Source organism: Lissotriton helveticus, chromosome 11, assembly GCF_964261635.1.
Source record: "Lissotriton helveticus chromosome 11, aLisHel1.1, whole genome shotgun sequence".
NCBI lineage: Eukaryota > Metazoa > Chordata > Amphibia > Caudata > Salamandridae > Lissotriton > Lissotriton helveticus.
Window position 1 is genome coordinate 915,539,187 of NC_136072.1, and position 22,495 is coordinate 915,561,681.

Below are 22,495 nucleotides of genomic sequence, written 5' to 3' on the forward strand. Positions count from 1 at the left end.
AGAGAGAGCAAAAGCAACATGAAATGCAGAAAACTACTGTAGAAGAGATTTTTGGATGGCACAAGATGGAAAAAGAGGTGTGAAGAAAGTATACACAAGTTGTGTAAGGGGTACGATAGAGATATGAAGAAAGAAATATAGATAGACATGCGTGGAAGGCCAGAGAGATATAGTGATGTAAGGGAGGCAGAAAAGAGGTAGAAGCTGGAGGCACCAGGCACACAGATTCACAGAAGGTTTCTGAGACAGAAAAAAAGAAGTGGGCTAGAATGAGAGGAAGATGAAGAGCGGCGAGGAAGTCTGGGTGGTTATGTAAAAAAAGGTCCTGAAAGCAAAGCCCATGAGAGAGGCAAGTAACGTGTTTGCAGCATAGATATTTTATTAGTTTCAAGTTTGTCAAGAAAAAGACCATAGCAATCTTGAAAAGAGGTGGCGGAGAAGTGTAAAGGAAAGCCACATAATTTCCCACTAATAATTGAACACCCTGTGACAAAGTCTCTCTGGTCTTTCTGAGTCTGTGTACCTTGGTAGATCGTACCACTCCTCTCCTTCTTATCTACCAGTTGAGGCCTTGGTGTTGACACCACCATCTTTGCCTTCCTATGGAGTGTTCATTCTTCAGATACCGGTTCACAGTTAGTGTAAGTTAGCTTTTCCACTCACTTTTAGTTCTAAAAATGAATCTTCATCAAGTCCAGTGATAGACCAGTTACAACTCGTCAACTGGTCTGCATCATAAGAAGAGTAGTTGGGTGCTCTCGGATGGCCGGAAAATAATTAACTGTGGATCAGCCGATGTTGACCCTTTGTAGAACAAGTACCCTCTAACCAGTAAAACATAGGCTCTACTCTCGGAACAGAGGTAAAGGTTCCTTATCTTTAATAACAGCTTTGCCACTTCACGTTATTCTAGATTCATCAGGTGGTTTGGCACACAGAAAATCAACTTGTTTATTGACAAATGTTTTTTCTGGCATCACTCAGAGGTGGGCTCAGTGTAACTCTAGATGACGCCAAACCCACAATGGCTCTTATCATAGACTCCATCTTCAGAGTGAATGTCCCTGTCATTGTGTAAAATGTGAGGTCATGGGCTAAAATGGTACAAGGAAGGAAGTTACTGCTTCTCTTCAACATATAGTTAAAAGGTCTCATGTCAACCCAGCATAGCCTCGAATTGTAAAAACTACTGTTACAGTTAAGCAAACATTTTCTTTTGCGTTGTGATCCATGTGCTGAATCTAGAAAGCAATGCTTCCGATTTGATTGTTGTGAGTGCTCAGTGTACGTGATAGCAAACAAATTCTTCAGAATTTTCTGGCTCTAAGTCATGCATAACTTTGAAGGAATATTCAGAAAGTTACATGTATTGAATTATGAACTGAAGACGGCATTTGTGCCTTTCAGGGGTCTGCACAAGATACATTGTCACCGAATGCTTAAGGGGCTGCTTTAATTCTGAAAGGACACCCCCACCGGTGCCCTCGTTTTGTTTGCTAGTGAATAGCATAGCTGAAAACACTGTACAATTTAGGTATAGCATTTAATAGTGGATTTTGAGACGGAATATCTCATGATTTGTGCTACTACTGCTTTCTTACGGATGTTGAGCGTTTTCTGTTCTCTACATATCAAGTGTATGAAGCATTTTTTTTGATAGTTTAGGGTCTGACATGAAAGAGGGAATGTTCATGAGGCAATGTCATAAACAACAGAGAGCACATTTGGTAAGAAGCTTGGGTAAATGTGCACCAGCGCCTGATTTTAACCTAACCTATGCAGTGATGCAAACACAGTTGAGAAAGCCACCTTTAAAGTCACATGCTTCAAAGAACAGTTCTGCATTGGGTTTAATGGTGGTGTCAACAACCTAGTGAGTAGCTCATTTATGTGTCCATTTGGAAGGCGGGATTCAGCCTGGTGATCTTATGTATTTGATTTCCTAGGGAAAACCTTGTGCAACAGGGAAATTGAAATTGGCTGTATTTTTTTGGGTCTTCAACTACGCCTAAAGGGATGTAGATAGGGGGTTCCATTTAACAAGTATTGCAAAATGCCATGAAATGGGTTTTCTGCTTTGAAAGAAACATTTCCACTTCGCAGAACACCAACCTTCTGTAGTTGCCATTCTAATCTCTCACGGAACACATCTTTGTTGGAGATAAGAGAACCCAGATGCTAAGCTATCAGTACAAATGGTGCTAAGTTCAGCATATTGAAATATTGGTATCTAACTTGGTCCTAGCACATTGACAAAAGCTGTAGATCAGCTGACAATTCTTGTACTGGGAGGGCCATGGCAGCCTTTCTCATGATGGTGGGAAGAACAACGCGCAAATGTCTCATACCTAATGATCCAGAGAGACTTGTGTCTGGCTACAGGTACTCGAAGACATAGCTTGGGCATTTTTTGATTTCAGTTGCAATACATACATCTATATGTGGGATGCCAATTCTTAAAAACTGTTCTGTAAAACAGCATGAACTAACTGCCAGTTGTGAATCACTCCAAACTCTTCACTGAGTGCATCTACAATGCCATCGTGTTCTCCCAGGACATGCTGGTCGACCAAGCAGACATTGTTACTGATTGCCAATGCCAAATAGCATGTGCTTGTCTGGAAAGAGGATTAGTTTTGCCCCCCACCCTGGGTTAGAACATAGCTGGTGCACTGTCTGTGAAGATCTGGACCATCTTACCTAGCATATGGTTCTGTAAAGCCTTCAAGATCAGGATAATCAACTTCAAGTCCAAGAGGCACATGTTTGGGAGAATCATGTATTGTGGACAGTATACTCTGACCATCAACTCTCCCACACGCACCTCCACCCTGTTTGAGAAGCGTCCACCTAATGTCTCTGTGGGGCCAGGATCTGTGAAAGCACTAATACATTATGTGGCATCCACTAGTGTAGGCTGACCTTCACTGTCTGGGTCACAACAAGATCTTCACAGTCCCACAATGCTCTTGCTTGGGCAACTTCTGAAGCCATCTCATATAAATATAAGCCAAAGATACCAGGTAATACGGGAGGTTACTGTTTTGGTCTTTTTTTATTCCTTTGAAGTGATACCTCTTGGCTGAAAAAATACTTACTATGAAGTATCATATTAATAACGTGGCTCTGCATATGTGGGAAGTAGGACCTAAGGAGGATATGAGTCCAATTTTGCCTATTGACCGTGTCAGATATCATTTGTGCTTGATGCTGCTGCGTTTTCATGTAATGTTCACCACTATATAGTTGTTCTTTTAGTGTACTGGCAATCACTTGCTTCAAAGTCTGCTCCTTGCCCTCATTGAGAGGAGCATGGCTCCTAGGGATGCAGAGGTTTAATGACTGCTTATGAGCTGAGGTGATACTAGCAGAGCCTAGCGTCACAAGAGATCTGGTATCTGTGGAATTATTTGGTCCACTCCCTCTCCAATGGTACAAGTATAAAGTCTATTCCCTTGTTACTATAATCAGCTGCCACCAACTGTCCATCTCCCCCTTTGTCTGGTATTAAGGAGAAGTAGGCACCCAAGACCATGAGTAGTGGTACTCTCTAGAGGCCCCGTCTAAACAGCAGAGCAAGGCCTTACTGGGAAATGGTAGAAGAAAACACAAAGCACCTGTATTGAGCTCAGACAGATCACGGAGGGAAAGCCCATAAAAGCTGAACAGGGTAGAATGGCACGGCTTTTCCAAATCATGTATCACCTTCTGCCCCTACACATCTTTCTAGTGTGTACTGGATGTATACTTGTTCTTGTGAGTGCTGTTAACAAATGCATCTTCCAGTGTGCAGGAGTACTCAGCTGTATCAGTCCTTGGTTGTTATTTCTCCTCTTTGTAACTTGAAATGACTCACCAAGACTGCCTTAGATTCCTTGTCTCTCCAATGGGAGCTGTGACTGAGCAATCAAGCCTTACTCTAGGAAGTGGTTAGAGTTTTGGGCTTAGATCAAATGTAACATATCTGTCACAAGAAGAATAAAAATAAAATAGTAAAGTAATACAAATAAACATTCAGTCAGAGATATTTCTTTGCAAATACACCAGACCAGTCTAGCACTTACAGTTGTCCAGACAGGACCCCAAAGACATCTCAGTATTACTTTATGGCATCACGTAAGTAACTACAAGCCAGTTTTCAGAGCAATTAACCAAACTTAATGTCACTCAGAAAATTTGATTCCAACACCATAATAGAGAAGAAAAACACCAGTTTATTAACAAAACTATGGAAGTCAAGATGGATAGAGGAAACAGGGCACTTCCACAGGCTTTTGCACATCTATGTTTTCAACTATTGACTGGTCCCCGTGAACCTTATTTTGCTCATGGCTGGTGGCTAATGGATGAACTTCAGAAGCCACAACCTGGAAAACAGTCCAGTTTTTTTGGTGCCCCACTGTCCTTCAGATACATATTTATGAAACTACATCTTCAAATAGGCTTGTCGTGGTTAAAACATTTCTATGTCACAGGGTCTTAGGATCTCAAGGGGGACACTAACAACATTGAGGTCTGCTGGGGAAAACTTCAAACCCTAATAAATTGAGACTCATCTGTCATATTTTAACACTTGGGTCACTACAAGTTTGAGGTTACAAAGACACAATCGGGTGCCTCACATGCACAACTGTCCTTTTGTGTGTAATTTACACAGCTGAGCTTTTTGTGTCACACTTATCGATCCTACGAGGTGATGGGGAGCAAACCCAGTTGAACGTTCAATGAGGACAAACATTGGACAAGATCTGCAAACACAAATTTGGCCTAAGGTGTCCATTTTGTGCTTGTGCTTTCATACTATGTATCAGTAACCAGTGCATTTTTCTGGATGCCCAATCATGCCTGGCCAAAATTCTGATCAGTGTTAGACCAAGACTTTGAATTGAGTCGCCCATTATAGGATGGCGAAGTGAATGCTTGAGCACAGATAAGGATTTGCTACCATCTTGACCCTTTTCAACTCGTCCTCAGCCTTTAACACTGCATATCAATTCCCCTCCTGGACTGACTCCAATTGGCAGCCGATGCACATGATTCTACATTACAGTGTTTTGAGATTCTTGTACAAGTGCTTTCAAAGGGTTAAATTAGACAACATTCTGTCGCAACCAGTGTAGCAAACATGGAACCGAGCAGGGACCTTTATAGCAGTATTTACAAATCTTCAGGAGTCACACAGCGCACTTTTGTCCAGATTCGCAGTATGCATCAATGTCCCATTCTTGACGCATGCGAAAAGCCCCCAAAATGTACCCATATCACAGAAATAAATATCTGAATTTCTCTCAAAGAAAGCTATCCTGAGTCAGGATAGCTTTCTTTGAGAGAAATTTAGATATTTATGACCTTTGGTATAGTGAGCCACGCACAGAGATTTAAAAATACACCCCTCTCTACTGGTTTGAAGTATGCAGTGGTGGCTCAAGTGCAGATATCTAGGTAGATCTCATGAACGGCACTGTAGCAGTGATTTGCCTAGGCGGCTTATGCTAGTGATGCATGGTGTTTGTAGAACATGCACCATTATTTCAACGCTGAAATACCTAAGGAACTGCCACAATGAGCATCTATCCTCACCTATAACCAAGTATTGAGGCATTCACAGTACAACTCTGTTCTGACTAGTATGATGCACTAGAATCTCTGTAAAAAGATACCCACCAGGCCTCACATTGCACCTCTACCGTGAGTGGTCATTGCTTTTACCGTTCAGAGGTTGTTAAAAGGATTGTCTTGAACTTGAGAAATGCCAACAACTTTTCGGTGAGTATTTTCCTGCTTTTAAGCAGCAAAAGGGACATCCCTTCTCCCTGTGGGTCACATTCAAACTGCTTCACTTCAGCAGTTAATTGATGACATGGTCGTATCATTATATCAATTCTGCTTGATCATGACTGGATCAGTCAGCTATGACCAGTTGTAAGTAACCCTGTGGGTGAAAGTTATGCATTACAGAGGATAATATTAAACAGACTATTGAGTCTGCATTCCCCAAAAGTCTGTATGAAGCACTGCAGATAATAGCAAAGAATCCGTCCAGCACTAATGAAACACTGAGTGCGCTGTGTGCTTTAAGAAAAAATATAAAATGTTCTGGTTGGTTATTTCAAGGAAATTAGCACATCTTGGGGATTTATATGTACTTGATGCATTCTAAATTTTAATTTCAACTAGTTAGCCCAGTGGTCAGAGCCACTGCTGTTGACATCAATGTGTAACCTGCATGTCGCAAGTTTCAATCCATGTAACACAGCTAAGGTGTTAGTGTGCCTCCTGCAGAGATACGTGTGTAGCCTTATGTCCCAGGTTAGTATACTAGGTCATATACCTGCTGCTGAAACATGTTTAAGATATATGTGTAGCCTTTTCATCACAGTCAAGCAAATGCAACTTTTCATCTTTCAGTGGGTGACAAAATGAGGATCATTGGGATTACTAATACTTACTACATCAAATTCACATAGCACTGCTGTTAATGAGCAGCAAACAGCACACCAGTTTAACACTACTGTGCACAATCGCCTTTATACTGCACTGAACACGTATATAAAACATCTATTAGACATGTGCAAGGAAATACTCTCTCTTTTTCTCTCTCTCTGTTTTTTCTTTTTCAGTGCAAGTCCCTTCTATCTGCCATCTCTAATGGTGCAGTTACCTGCCTCATGGCGAACTGAACACACCTCTCACCTGGGTGACCTGGATCTGGAAGGTAGTGTGAGGGTTCCTGAAGTGGGTCTTGTAATGTTTGATGGCCTCGTCCCGGCGGTTGAACCCATTGCGACAGCAATAGCAATGCCAGTGAGCCCCTCTGAACTTCTTCTCCCCCTTGATGGAACCAACAATCTCGCAGTAGTTGCAGCAGCGGATGACTTTTAAACCTGTTCGAAGAAAGGAAAGAATAGTCTATATACAAGAGGAGGTGCTTTAAATAATCTTACAGTAATGACAGGAGTGCCCAGGCATGGGAATTTCAAGAACCCACCAGTTTGTGTCATGTTTCTTCACGTCTTTATCCTGGTGACAGTAGCTTCACGGTGCCCAAGACTGAGCATGGCTGCCAGACCTCTCCATGTGAGCGGGCCAGCATCGTTCACACCCAGGCGTCCCTAGTATGCAACATAGTTTTCAGGTGTGCTAGTCCAATTGACTAGGTATGCTAGTCCAACAGAAGTGATCCAAGACCTTGGGATAGTCACATGGATTAAATCATGATTTCATAAGAAGAAACAAGTTACGTATCTGTAACAATAATTTTGAACCTTTAACCCAGGACTAGGTTCACATGCTGCACATTATTATGCCATGTAGCAGTAGAGTCTTGGAAAAAAAGATGCTTTTGCGAAATAAATAATTTTAAGTTGAGTTGCGTCTTAGTAGGAGCCAGCCTGCCTCCTGAGGACGTCAACTTTAAGCACAAGCATTATTTCTTACAAAAAGACCAGCATTTCCATGTGTCATGTTTCTGTCGTCTTGAGGGGTAGAGTGTGTGTTTTTTTGTTTGTTTTTCAATATTACATCAAGCATTGGCAAGAAGACAATCTCAAGAGCTCCAATGCTGATCTCCTTCCAACGACACTGGGTGTCTTTTTTAGAGGTTCAATGTTAACAGCACATGTTTTCTTCCCACCTGTTGTGCTGAACCATGGTGCAAATATGACAGGACGCTTTGAGCAACATGGAAGTATTTTGGGAGTGCCCGCAATAAGATTTCATATTCTTTGTCCCTTCTGGAACAACTCACTTTGCTAACTTTGAACGTGGTTTACCACAATCTGTCTGGGTATACTAACAAGCTGGCCAACAGCCTGCATTTATTTACTGCATTACTTAGCCTTGGATACTGCAAAAAGGGCCTGCGAAAATGAACACTATGTCGGGAAAAAGGCTTGTCCAAAAGGATAACAAGAAACAAGGCACATTGATGTCAAATGAAATGAAGACTCCACGGGTTAAAATCAACTAAAAACAGCTAGGAGTCACTCCCGAAATTAAAGACTTGACCTTCCGGCAGTCCACATATTGCCAATCAAAACTAATACACGACTATCTGAGGTGTAAAAGTACAGCAGGGGTCAGCTGATCCCGCAGTATAGAACAAGCTTTTTTGGTCCTGAAGAGAACCCTGTACGTGGAGGGGTTTGAAACGCGTAGATCTTTTTGATGGCCAATCAAGTATACAAATGATTGTCAAAAATTGAAAGTTTTGTATTGTTGAGAATTGTCCTCTGTTTGGCCATTCTGTACATTTGATTGTTTTTGCAGATTTGTACATATATGAAATATTGAAAAGATGTATGGGTATGGGTGTGCTGGTATGTGAGGGGAATGTTATGAATGTATGATAGAACAGACTGACAGAGAGGGGTGTCTAGAGGGTGTGTAAAAGAGAAGTTTGTATGGATGAAAGGTTGTTATATCAAAAAGATGTTGTGGATAAGGGGAACTTGGTGTTTTTGGAAACTCTTGAATTGTATGTAATGTTCTGTTGATTTATACATGTAATTTTTGAATACATTTTGATTAAATCAAAGTGAAAAAGCGGTTGATGGTGACACTGTTTTGTTCAATGCACCGGATGTAAGGTGATACATTGTGCATCAGCATGGGTATATTGTTGTTTTAATGTGTTAAACAGCATAGTTAAGTTAGTTATTAAGTCAATTTTGTAGATTTATATAGCGCGTCTTATCACCTGTGAGGGTAGCCATTCGCAAGAGGAGATTAAATGATGTGCCCAGAATCAAAGGATGTTGGATGTCCCCTGACACCGCGACTTGAACGCGGATCCCCAGCTCCCGAGTGGACCGCTCTGGCCGCTGCACCACATCCTCTCGCCAAAGTGAATGTGACAAAAGCAAGCAGCATGTATGAATGCCTGAGATAGCACATTAAACCGAGACCAATGGACTTTTACCAAATACTGTTTTGCTAGTTTGTTTTTTTATGGGTTCTTTTTTAATAAAGGGGTGCTCCACCCAGGCCCTGTCTCACTCCATCTCCATAGCTCCTATTGCACCCCTTTGACATTTTCTTATTTTATTTAACGCTGGAGGAGTAAGGAGTGTGTAGTCGGCTGCAAATACATCGGCAGGATGGTGCCAGCTGCTCTATAACCTCATACCCATAAGAAATTACACATTTTGGACCCCTTCATCCTCCCCAGAGAGCTCCGTTTCTAGAGCGAGGGGCCGTTTTCAGAGCCCCCGCCTGCCTCTGCGTGTAATAATGCACGCTCAGTGCTGACTGCCCGAAGAAGGATCCTGCAGCAGGGCACGAGGATTACAATAATTGCATTATTGATCAGTGCGCGCGCTGTGCTGACGCGGCATGACGAGAAGCTGCAGAGGGTTCCTGGCTCGCGCCGCACAGGGGCCGGGACTGCTGCAGTGCTGCATAAACGGCTGCAGCGAACTGTCTCTAAATAATGAAGAGATGCTGCAGAGGGGGCAATGCCCAGGAGAGAGAGAAGGGGGAGGATCGGCAGCAGGCTGGAAGCAAGAAACCATCAACGGCTGGGGCAGGGAGGGGCATGGCACGTGCTGCTTAAACAACCAGAGAGCGATGCCGGTGTTTTAATACTATAGGAGGAGGGCTTGAAATTGGACGCATGGTCATTGGGCACGTGTAGTGTGCAGCATCGAAGAGTCCAGCACTCGGCACCGCCGCCCTCTGTAGGACCACTCCCTCTATGAGAGCCAATGACCCCAGGCCTGCTGAGTTCTATCTTAAAAGATAGAAAACTGTCCATTCAGAATGAGCCCCCTCCATGTATGACATTTGGCTCCTCTTTTTATTTTACGCTCGCCTCCCACCCATCGTCCATCTCCATCTCTGAGCACTTCTTTCACCCTTTTCTTCACTTTTCCACTCGTCTCTCTAACTTTTATCCTTTTGTCATCTCTCCGCTCTTCTCATTTCACCATGCTTTCAGCTACCTTTTTCTCTTTCCCAAACTTCTCCCCAACCTGTCACGCGCCCCATCTTTTTTGCCACTCCTTCCTCCTTCCGCGCTATATAAAAACGCATAAATAAAAAAATACATAAATAGATTGATGTACTTTTGCTCCGGTCTCTTGCCAAATCACCCTAGGTACCTTTCCACGTCACCCTTGTGCATTTGTTCCTTCCCTCAGTTCCTCGAACTCCCTTCTTTGCTGCCTTACTTTCACTCATCACCTTTCATTCTTCCTCAAGCATCGGTCCAAACCACTTCCATACTTTTAGACTTGTCTTCCCTCGTCCCTTCTTGTCCTTCCTTCCCACCACCCATCAGTTCTCTATTCAGTAATGACTAAACACTGTTTCTACATTCCCTCATTGTGTACCTCCCTTCTCCTTTCCCTATGAACCTCCTTATCTGTTATTCCCACCTTTATCTTTAGCTTACACTCTCTTATATAAAGTGTAACCCTTTCCCTCTCACCAGATTCTGTTCAACTATTCACAACCCCTCCCTTCATTACTATTACCGATGATTTGCCGCAACTCGCTGTTTTGTTTCTCCTTTATCACTAATTTACTACAGTTTTCTGTCCTTTCTTTGACCTCCTCCTCTAACTACTGCCTTTCTCTCCCTTCCCTCGTGCATCCTCATTTCCTTTCCCTTCAATGCCTTGCCTCAAGTTTCTATCTCCTCTAACCGCTATGATCTCTTTATTCTGCTCCCTCCCCATCTTTTGTCTCACATCTTCCTCTCACCCTCATGCTCTCCATCTCGCCTCGTTCCTTCTTCATCTTTACTCCTTTCCTTTTTCTCGCCCCACACTTGCTTGGTTTGCTTATTTGGAAGTGAATAATGGCACTAGGAGCGAATACTCTATATGTCCAGTTACACCAAGAAAGGGTGCAGGGGGCTCTGCTCAGATGACGAGGTGAAATTACATTACACAAGGTGTGTATCTAACTTTCTCGTAAAGGATTTTCAAGATTTTAAGAGGAAACCCATTATAATATTCAGCAGCCTTGTCAATGAAACAACATTGTGTCCAGTTCAGGTGAGGGTCATGAGCAGGAGATTGTAGCTGTAGGACAGAGCTGATTATCTGGGGCTCTCCTTTTGTTTTTAAGGCATCGGTCAAAGAGACCCCATCAGACACTTATCTGTTGTGCACAGGAGAGGGAAATTAATTATAGCTTTGACCAGGAGTGCACTTAAGGAGTCTCTGTTTGCGCCATAACACAGGCCTTCAGGCTATACTATGAGCACCCTGGTGAATGAGGAGTAGCTCTTGGCCATACAAGGGTATAGGGAGCTTGCCATGAATTGCTCGGGATACTCACCAGTGGGAAACAGGGGTACGAGAGAATGCAGCAAAGTGGAACCCTGAAAAGACTGTGCTCAGTTTGGACTGCCTGCTTGTTATGCGATCCGCATCAATGTTTATATTCCTCACGATTTTAGTCACTCTATGAAGATGACCCAAGACGCAGGCGGGGCCTGATCTGGATAGTGAGGATTTAAGTGAGTGTTGGGATGAGGAGGAGCAGATGCTTCCTAAGTGCCACTTGAATCTATCCTGATCCATCAACGCCCCAAAAGCTGCAAACTTCCAAGTCTATATGATGTAATCCTGTTGTGACTAACAAGAGGGCAATAGGAGTACCCTTGGCATAGAAAACAATTGAAGCAGAGGCCCGACCAGCGTCGTGAAAGAGTCTGGATGTTGCAGAGGAGGCAGGAGTAACTCAGAAGACACTGGGTTGGGTCGGTGGAGGAAGGTTGCAAGCCAAGGTCACTGCACACGAGTGGAGAGCAGGGATCTGAACTGCTCAAACGGGCCCAAGTCTAGCGTAGCCTCTACCAGGTGGCCCCGGAGGATTTAGTGCAGAGTGGCATTGAAGAAGGTCACAGATTCAAGGGTGTTGGCTTGCAATAGTGAGCCTTTAGCCAGAGTCAAAATGATGCTGATTCAAGCTGAAGCCCTTGGTGCCATGGTATAGATGCAATCCCATTGCTGTGAGCCCACAACATGTCATGTTAACTTACAAAGTTTTTCTTATGGCTCAAGATCCACAAATGCAGTGATGTTCTGAAACTTGGGGCCCCGCTGATTTATCAAGGTTTTGGAACACAAGAGGGTGGAAGGGTATAGTAAAGGCATGAGAACATGGGGGTGCATATCTGTCCACTCACCCACGTCTGGAGGGTGTTACCTGCTTTTTACCTCCATTCACCCACCTGGACAAACAAAATGCCTTCAAAGACTTTAATGGTGTACCCTGCTTTTCAAAACTATGTTGCCTTACAGAAAAGTGTTCATTCCCTATTGACCTTAATGGGAACACCCTCTTACACATCTGACCTCGTTCACATTTTTAAAGCAAGAGGTAGAGGTGGGTGAACCGCTGAAAGCTCGAAACAGGCTCGAGCCTGAAGCCTGGCTCTGGCTCAGCGCGGGGTCCGATTGAAACCTCAAGCCCATAACGAGCCAAGCTTTCATGCGGCTTCTACCTGCCTCCCCCTTCCCTGTACCGTGGATGTGGCGTTAGGGCCAGAGCTGTGTATTTTGGAACTGGGGAGCCAAGTTCAAGCCTCCGCAGCAGCTCAAAATCCTGTGATTCTGGGAAAATCCCTTCATCTCCCCATCCCCATCAACAATGAATGGTGACTGTGTGTGTGTAATGTACGGGTGCTCATGTAAAGTGTTCCAATAGCTCTGAGTCGAATTTGCACTACAAAGAACTGCAGAAAAGTTCACAAGGAGGTTCAGACAAAGCCTTAACATAAGGAAAGGCAAATACCCATTTGCTGGCTGATTTGTACACAGTGAAAACAGAAAACCTGGATAAATTGCAGATTCTTCGCTTAAATTGTGTTATCAAACGCAAATATTGTATTTCTCTTTTAATAAAGCACGTCGCAGTGCTATAATGTGGCATGTTAGTACTTCCATGTGCTGAAGAAATAAATGTGAGCCTACGTTATATTTTATGTGCTGTTTTGTCTGACTTACATAGCAGACATTGTCAGTGCTTGGCTTGTGCACTGGATCTATGATCCGTCTGGCTCGGCTCTCCCCGTTAATTTGTTGGCTCGCCCAACTCTAGCAAGAGGTTCAAATGTATGGGTGAAGAAAGAGGTTTATTTAGAATAAGATCCTGAGAGAAGATTCCTCTCCTCGGTCCCTCCTCGGTTCTGGTCTCTTCTTGGTAAATTTTCTCCTCTATTTGTCTTGCTTTAACAATACACTCGAAAGAGCCCATCCTTCGCATCTCTGCGCGCGCCAGCGGCACGTGGCGCCGGGGAGGGGTGAGGCTGCGCCGACTGCGTGAGGAATCCTATGCGCAGTATGGGGGGAGGCCGCGCTCCCACTGTCTTCAAGGACAAAAACAGAAAGAGAGATGTTCTCGGCTCAGCATTAAATAAACCTAGAGCGGAAGAAAGCCTCCTCCCCGGGGGCGCAGGCAGGAGCCGTTTACTGCTGCGTCACTGAGGCCGATAAATCAAAGGCCGGCTGGTCCCTGCTCTGGAGCCTCTCACACACTCCCGGGCATCCATCCGCCGCGCCTTCTCTGGGGCACACTCGGGCATCACACTGGCCTGTCCAACACCTGGCTGGACCAAAACAAGCACTGGAATTCGTGTAATAATGCCAGCCCCATGTTATCGCTCTCAGTAATGCTTTGCAACTCATTTATAAGGCGGTTTAGTCAAAACCGAGCGAGTCCGATGTTCTACGGGGTGTTTGGGTGCGGGTCCTTCCAGAAGCAAGCTTTGGACGAAAAAGGGCCACACAAGGCATTCAGAGATGGACTGGCCTTTCTGCCACGCAGGCATTTCCCCAGTAGACTACCACTTTCAGAGCAGGAATGAGCTGTCATGGCCCAAACACGAAAGACAACGAAAGCTGCCAAGGACCCACTCTATTCAGGGAGTAGAGCTGCCAACTGAACAACATATTAGAATGTCAGTAAAAAAAAAAGCACTGGCAAAGCCAGTAGGTGTTGCCTACACAAGAGCTATTTGCTTTGCCAATGCCTCTTAGCAATGATGGTCAGCAGCGCAGAGTGAGGTAGAGTAGAGTTGAGCGGAATTGCATGGCCTAGATGGTGTGGAGTGACAGAGAGAGAGAGGCCTAGAGTGGCTTACAACGAAGTGGCATAGTGTAGAGTAGTGTAGAATAGAGTGGCGTGGGGTGGAGTGGCACAGAGTAGAATGGCCTGGTGTAGAGTACAGTGGCTTGGAGTAGAGTGGTATAGAGTGCAGTGGCATACATTAGAGTTCAGTGCAGTGGCACTGAGTGGTGTAGACAATTGTTACGTGGAGTGGAGTAGAGTGGAGTAGAGAGGTGTAAAGTAAAGTGGCATAGAGTGGAGTAGAGTGGATTGGAGTGGTGTAGAGTGGCACTGTGTGGAGTGGACGAGTGGCATACAATGAAGGGGCATAGAGCAGAGCGGCAGAGTAGCGTAGAGTAGAGTGGCATAGAGTGGAGTGGCGTAGAGTAGACTGGCATAGAGTGCAGTGGAGTAGAGTGGTGCAGAGTGCTGTAGAGTACCAGAGGCACAGAGTAGAGTGGTGCAGAATAGAGTGGCATGGTGTAGAGCAGAGTGGCATATAGTGATAGTACACTGGCATAGAGTGCAGTGGCGTAGAGTAGGGGGTGCAGAGTAGAGTGGTGTAGAATGAAGTGGCGCAGAGCACAGTGGCATAGGGTGGTGTAGAGTACAGTGGCAAAGAGTACAGTGGTGCAAAGTAGAGTGCAGTGGCGTAGGGTGCAGTGACGTAGAGTGGTGCAGAGTGCAGTGTCATAGAGTAGACTGGTGCAGAATTGAGTGGTGTACAATGCAGTGGGGTAGAGTAGAGTGATGCAGGGTAGAGTAGAGTGGCATAGAGTGCAGTGATGCAGAGTAGAGTACTGTGGGCTAGAGTGCAGTGGCATACAGAAGTGGTGCAGAGTAGAGTACAGTGGTGTAGTAGTGTAGGGTACAGTAGAGTGTTGTTGAGTGCCGTCCCATAGAGGTGCAGAGTAGGGTGCAATGGCTTAGAGTGCACTGGACTAGAGTAGAGCAGCCGCAGTCGGTAGTGGGATGACCAGCATGGCGGTGACGTGGGGAGGGGCAGGGTGAGGGGGAGTAATGTATGGATTATGGAGTTTTACAGGTAAGTAAACACATAAATAAATAAAAACTAATTTCTTTGCGCGCACTGCATCACATTTGGTGATGCAGTGCATGCAACAAAATTTATTTTATTTATTTATATGTTTACTTACCTGTAAAACTCCGTAATCCATACATTACTCCCGTAACACCCCGCCCCTCCCCACGTCACCGCCCTGCAGGTCATCCCACTACCGACTGCGGCTGAAGAGTGGTGTAGAATAGAGTGCGGTAGACTGTAGTGGCCTTGTGTGGTGGCATAGAGTGCAGTGGCATAGAGTAGAGTGGTGCCGAGTAGAGTAGAGTGGCATAGAGCGCTGTGGCATAGAGTGTTGTGGTGCACAGTGCAGTGGCATAGAGTAGAGTGGTGCAGAGTGGCATAGAGTGCAGTGATGTAGAGTGGGGTAGAGTAGAGTAGAGTGGTGCAAGGTAGAGTAGAGTGGCATAGAGTGGAGTCGTGTAGATTAGAGTGGTGTAGAGTAGAGTGGTGTAGAGTAGAGTGGCATAGAGTGCATTGATGTAAAGTAGAGTGGTGCATGCAGAATAAAGTGCTGTGGCATAGAGTGCAGTGGCATAGACTGCTGTGCCATAGAGTAGAGTGGCGCAGAGTAGAGCTGCGTAAAGTGCAGCGGCACTGAGTACAGGTTGGGGGGGGGGGGTGGGACCAAAAAGAAGCAACATGGAAGGGGTGCCGATGGGAGTGAATAGAAGCTACATGGACGGGGTTATGGGAGACGGACTGACAACACAAGCACTAACAAGGCGTGCTTGAGCACAACAATGTAGCTCCTGGATGGACACATGTTCTTGGTTCATGCTCCAGGGGAGGGTCAAACACAAGAAGATGATATGACACCCGCATGCTGTGACAAATAGGAGTAAAGTAAACGAGAGCGACACTGAAGCTAACAAATAGTAAGCCAAACAAAAGTTTCACAGACAGCGCATGCGATGTCTAGGCGGATCATAATAATGGGGAAATCAGTAAAAGCTGGTATTTTTCTTCTTTCTCAGTATAAACCAGAAACACCAACTACTTCAAATGCATTACAAGTATCAAAAGTAATGTAAAGTCATTGCAAAAGCAAACTGAGGGAGACATACCATGTTAAAAACAAATACAGAGGCTTTTACGTAAATTTGTATTCATGTACCAGTCCATGGCCCTTCATAACCTAAAAAATGATAAAATAGACATTTTTCTGTCAGAATGGTGTCCACTGTAGTCATGGCCTGCTGCAGTAAGAGGCTGGTTTGAACAATTTTCTCGATTTTGGTTTCCTGTCTATCCTGAGTGGCTGTTTATATCTGGTACTCTCCTTGGGGAAGAATGTGAGAAGTTGGCCTGATATGCGATGTCCACTATTCTAGTGGGCACCTTGTATCAGTCCAAACAACCCTTATGGTGATGGTTGTAAAGTCAACCTTATAGTCCAGCTATCCAAGTGGTAGCATGGACAAAACAGTCTTAGGCTAAACTCAAGAGGGCATGTGAAGCCAGCTGTTTTACCATATGCAATCCCTTTAATACCAAATGAAAGGACACCACACAGGTTATATATATTTTATATATATAACCTGTGTGGTGTCCTTTTATTTGGTATTGGTGTGCAGCGGTTGGGATTTGAGCTTGCTGTTCTTTTACCAATTGTAATCTTTGAGATATCATTTGAAAGATCACATTAGGTACCATAGGTACATATAACAAGACTTAGAATACTTAAGTTCTACTGAACTTAGTTGTAGACCAGAGGGCCTAGCACACCCTGACTACAACTCCTAGAGAGGTTTAGTAGGAAACACTTAGTTTAGGTAGGTGCACACACCACACCTCACTAGAAAATGTCAGCCACAGGTGAACCTAGTGTATCTCTACCTGTGGGAGGTGACCCTCCAAGGGCACCATCAAAATTTGACATACTCAGCTACAGAGAACTGAGACACGTGTGTACCACAAGGAAGCTGAAACAGGGTTCTAACCCTACCCTTCAGCACCTGATAGAACTCCTAGAGGAATCTGAGGTTCTTAAGGCCTCTAACACAGGCCCTACAGGTAATGCAGAAGAGGTCCTACCCTCTACAGATGATGGCCCTGACCCTACTATCATAGATGATGATGAGGTAGTTGAGGAGGAAGATTCTGGGGATGAGGTAGGCAGCCATGTTGAAGTTAGGAGACTTAGCCAGGCTAACCTAAGCCTACATGGGGCTAAAGAGGGGCTAGCCCCATACAGACCTGTCAATAGACTTAATCAGAGGTATAGGAGGGAAAGATCCCATTCAGGGGAATCTCTCCACTCCAATGCCTCAAGGGGTTCTCAGAGTGGAATGACTTCCCCTCAGAGGAGAGAACACCAGGCTAGGATGAGAGAAGTCCAAATCCGAATAGAGGGAAGAACTTGCCCTAGCCCAAGCAAAACTTGCTTTGGCAAGGGAGCAAAAGTTGAGTGGATTAGATTCCACTGGTGGCAGCAATAAAGACAGGTCCTATGACAATAGACACCTGAGTAAGATTGTGCCCCCCTATAAAGTTGGGGATGATATCCACAAAATGGATAACTGCTTTGGAGAGGGCCTGCAAGGTACAGCAGGTACCCCAAAGTCAGTGGGCAGCAATCCTGTGGCTCTCCTTTTCAGAAAAAGGAAGAGACAAGCTCCTCACAGTTAGTGATGATGATGCTAACAATTACACTGTCCTGAAGAGTGCTCTAATTGATGGGTTTGGCCTAACCACTGAACAGTACAGGTTGATGTTCAGAGATACCCAGAAGACATGGACTGATTTTGTTGATTGTGCCACTAAGGCTCTGGAAGGCTGGTTGCTGGGAAGTAAAGTTAAGGACTATACAGGATTGTATAATTTAGTCGTGAGAGAGCAAATACTTACCAATTGTCAGAACCAGTTGTTGCACCAACACCTGATTGACTCCGATCTGACCTCTCCCCAAGAATTTGGAAAGAAGGCAGACAAATGGGTCAGAACCAGGGTTAAGCAGATAAACCAGGTCCAAGGTGGTTATCAGAAAAAGGCAGACCAAAAAGGTGGGGATCAGAAACCAAAAGACCAGAAGTCTTCATCAGGCCCCCACAATTCTAATGAAGGGGGGTCCCAAAATTCCAAGAAGAAGAAGAAAGAAGGTCAAACGAAAGTTTGGTGTAATTATTGTAAATCTGCCTCTCACTGGTTCAGTGAGTGCACCAAGAAAGGTACAGCCCCTACCACTGTAGCCCCTAAGGCACCTGCACCCCCTAGTACAGTTAACAGTGGTAGTTCCCAACCCAAGGCTATAGTGGGGTTAACCATGGGCACTGAGGTGGATTCTGGCTTAGTCAGGATACCAACCCAGGCTGTTCTTGTCTGTAATGTGGACATGGCTATGTCCTCAACTGTGAGTCCCAGTATTCTGGGCAAGTACAGGCAAACACCTTTAATCAATGACAAAATGGCTCAGGCCTACAGGGACACATGTGCCAGTGTCACTATGGTGACACCTAACTTTGTGGACCCTGGACAGATTGTACTGGGTGATAATTACCTGGTGACCAATGCAAGCAACGTCACTACTACACATAGTGTGGCAGTTGTTAACTTCTCCTGGGGAGGGGTAACTGGCCTCAAAAGAGTTGTGGTAAGTGCAGATCTCCCAGTTGAATGTTTGTTGGGCAATGATCTCGAATCCTCAGTATGGTCAGAAGTGGAGTATAGGACTCATGTAGAGATGTTAGGCATATCAGCTCATGTCCTTGCTGTGACCAGGTCACAGGCCAAAACGTGCCAAACTGAACAGGTCTTGGATCCTGTAACTATGGACCAAGTACCACCCAAGAGAAAGAGCAGTAGGGTTAAGGCAGTGCCTTCCCCCATGCCCTCAGATGAAGATCAGTCTTATCAGGAAGCTGATTGTGAGACCCCTGAAGGAACTGTCCTAGAAGAACTTGAACCTGACCAGGTTGAGTTTCTTGGGACAGGGGGACCTTCAAGGGCAGACTTGAGGCAGGCACAGTTAGACTGCCCCTCTCTTGAACCCCTCAGGCAGCAAGCTGCTTCTGAGGCTGCTGGGAATGCTACAGGTACCCACAGAGTTTACTGGGATGAAGGACTCCTTTATTCTGAGGGTAGAGACCCCAAGCCTGGTGCTTCCAGGAGGTTGGTCATACCTCAGGCCTTTAGGGGTTTCCTTCTTACCTTAGCCCATGATATTCCCTTAGCAGGACATCTAGGCCAGAACAAGACTTGGGACAGGCTTGTCCCTCACTTTCACTGGCCCCATATGTCAGAAGATGCCAAGGAGTTTTGTCACTCCTGTGTGACCTGCCAAGCCAGTGGCAAATCAGGTGGCACAACAAAGGCCCCCCTTATACCACTACCTGTGGTGGGGGTACCCTTTGAAAGAGTAGGGATTGACATTTTTGGACCAATGGATCCCCAAACAGCCTCCGGGCACAGATTTATACTGGTGGTAGTGGATTATGCCACCAGGTATCCAGAAACTATTCCCCTAAGGACCACAACAGCACCTGTTGTGGCAAGAGCCCTCCTGGGAGTTTTCTCAAGAGTGGGCTTTCCAAAGGTGGTTGTCTCAGATAGAGGTGCAAACTTCATGTCTGGGTACTTGACTGCAATGTGGAAGGAGTGTGGTGTTAATTACAAATTCACTACACCCTACCATCCACAGTGCAATGGGCTTGTTGAAAGATTTAACAAGACCCTAAAGGGTATGATCAAGGGTTTACCTGAAAAGCTTAGGCGAAGATGGGACATCCTTCTACCCTGTCTTCTGTTTGCTTACAGAGAGGTCCCACAAAAGGGGGTTGGCTACAGCCCTTTTAAACTTTTGCTTGGGCATCCCGTAAGGGGACCCCTATGTCTGGTGAAAGAAGGATGGGAGTTACCTCTCAAAAAGCCTAAACAAGACATAGTGGACTATGTACTTGGTCTCTGCTCCAGGATGGCTGAGTACATGAAGAAGGCTTCTAAAAACCGTGAGGCTAGCCAAGAACTTCAAAAAGCTTGGCATGACCAAAAGGATGTGCTGACTGAGTACCAGCCAGGACAGAAGGTGTGGGTGTTGGAGCCAGTGGCTCCAGCAGCACTCCAGGACAAATGGTCTGGACCCCACACCATTGTTGAGAAAAAGGGAGAGGTCACCTACTTGGTGGACCTTGGAACTCCCAGGAGCCCCCACAGGGTGCTCCATGTCAACAGACTCAAAGCATATGTTGACAGGGCAGACATGGGCTTGCTCATGGCTACAGATGAAGGACAGGAGGAAGAGAGTGACCCTCTCCCAGACCTGTTGACTCAGAACCCTGATGATGGTTCAGTTGATGGTGTGGCCTTAGCTGGCAGCCTCACTGGCCAGCAGCAACAGGATTGCAGACAAGTTCTACAGTCCTTCAGACATAAGTTTTCCTTAACACCTAGTGAGACTAACTGGTGCACCCATGAGGTGGACACTGGTGACAGTCGACCTGTGAAGAGTAAGATCTACAGGCAACCTGACCATGTCAGGGACTGTATAAAGACTGAGGTACAGAAAATGTTGGAGCTGGGAGTAATTGAGCCATCAGAGAGCCCCTGGGCCAGCCCAGTGGTCCTTGTACCAAAACCTCACAAACAAGATGGTAAGAGAGAGACGAGGTTCTGTGTGGACTATAGAGGTCTCAATGCTGTCACTAGGACAGATGCTCACCAAATTCCAAGAGCAGATGAGTTCATTGATAGATTGGCTTCTGCCAAGTTTCTGAGCACATTTGATTTGATAGCAGGCTATTGGCAACTCAGGTTAGCTGAGGATGCCAAGGCCAAAACTGCTTTCTCAACCCCAGGAGGTCATAACCAATTTGTGGTGATGCCCTTTGGCTTGAAGAATGCACCTGCCACTTTCCAAAGGTTGGTGAACCAAGTCCTCACTGGGTTGGATGACTTTTGTGCAGCTTATCTTGATGATATTGCTGTCTTCAGCTCCACCTGGGAGGATCACCTGATCCACCTGAAGAAGGTTTTAGAGGCCCTGCAGAAGGTAGGCCTAACTATCAAGGCCACAAAGTGCCAGATAGGGCAGAGTAAGGTTGTGTACCTGGGCCACCTTGTAGGTGGGGGTCAGGTTCAACCATTGGAGAGTAAGATCCAGACCATCAAGGACTGGGCTCCTCCAACCACACAGACACAGGTTAGAGCTTTCTTGGGCCCGTCTGGTTACTACAGAAAGTTTGGTAAGAATTATGCGTCCATTGTGACACCTCTTAATGACTTGACTTCAAAGAAGATGCCAAAAAAGGTTCAGTGGACAGTAAGCTGTCAAAAGGCATTTGATGACCTGAAGAAGGCAATGTGCTTTGCACCTATCTTGAAGAGTCCTGACTACTCCAAAGAGTTCATTGTCCAAACAGATGCTTCTGAGTTGGGGGTGGGAGCTGTGTTTTCACAACTTAATGTAGATGGTCAAGACCAGCCCATTGCTTTTATTAGCAGAAGGCTGACCCCTAGAGAGAAAAATTGGTCAGCCATTGAGAGGGAGGCCTTTGCTGTGGTTTGGGCCCTGAAGAAGTTGAGGCCATACTTGTTTGGCACTAACTTCAAAATTCAGACCGACCATAAGCCCCTCTTGTGGCTAAATCAGATGAAGGGTGAGAATCCCAAACTGCTCAGGTGGTCCATTTGCCTACAGAGGATGGACTTTACAGTGGAGCACAGACCAGGGACTGACCATGGCAATGCAGATGGTCTCTCCAGGTACTTCCACTTAGAACATGAAGACACAACTGGCCAAGGTTAGTCTCTGCCTTCAGGATTGTTAAGGCCTGCCATAGGAGTGACTTATAGGTGCATATGTGTCTATATATAATGGTAGGTATAGGAATACTATACCTAAGCAAGGGGTGATTACACGTCCTTGCCCCAGCTGAGAGATCAGTCAGTTGTGTCAGTTTGGATGGCCAGCCAGGGGTGGCATAAGATATGCTGCAGCCCCTGGTAGGCCTTGGGTGCACCTATGCCCTGGGTACCTATGGTACAGTGTACAGGGACTCACAAGAGTGACCCAATTCCCAATTGGTAATGTACCTAAAGTACATGGTGTGAAATTTAGAGAGAGAACAGCAGGGCTGTGGGTCTGATTAGCAGGCCCACAGCCACATTAAGTCGAAAACCAGTGAAGCAAAAAGCAAAAAGTGGGGTGACCATAGGAAAGCAGACCCTACTCTCCTACAAAGAACATCATTTTTCTTCATCAACAAAACAGTTTCACAGTGTGATATAACCCTGGAAAAACCCCCTCCTTTCTTTTCTATACCCAGGTCCCATGATTCTTAGGTTGAGGATACCTGACATTTGATGCCTTACCATCTCTACCGCAGACACACTGATGGCATGCAAGAACACTATCCT

At 45.4% G+C, this 22,495-nt stretch overlaps 1 protein-coding gene across 1 annotated transcript in view; it reads right to left on the reverse strand.

Annotated features, from left to right (window-relative positions):
- Positions 1–22,495, reverse strand: part of LOC144792263 (uncharacterized) — a 236,308-nt gene that overhangs the window by 113,154 nt on the left and 100,659 nt on the right. The window contains exon 3 of the mRNA XM_078667186.1: positions 6,694–6,884. Coding sequence (XP_078523312.1) covers positions 6,694–6,884 — 191 coding nt within the window. The remainder of the gene's footprint in view (positions 1–6,693; positions 6,885–22,495) is intronic.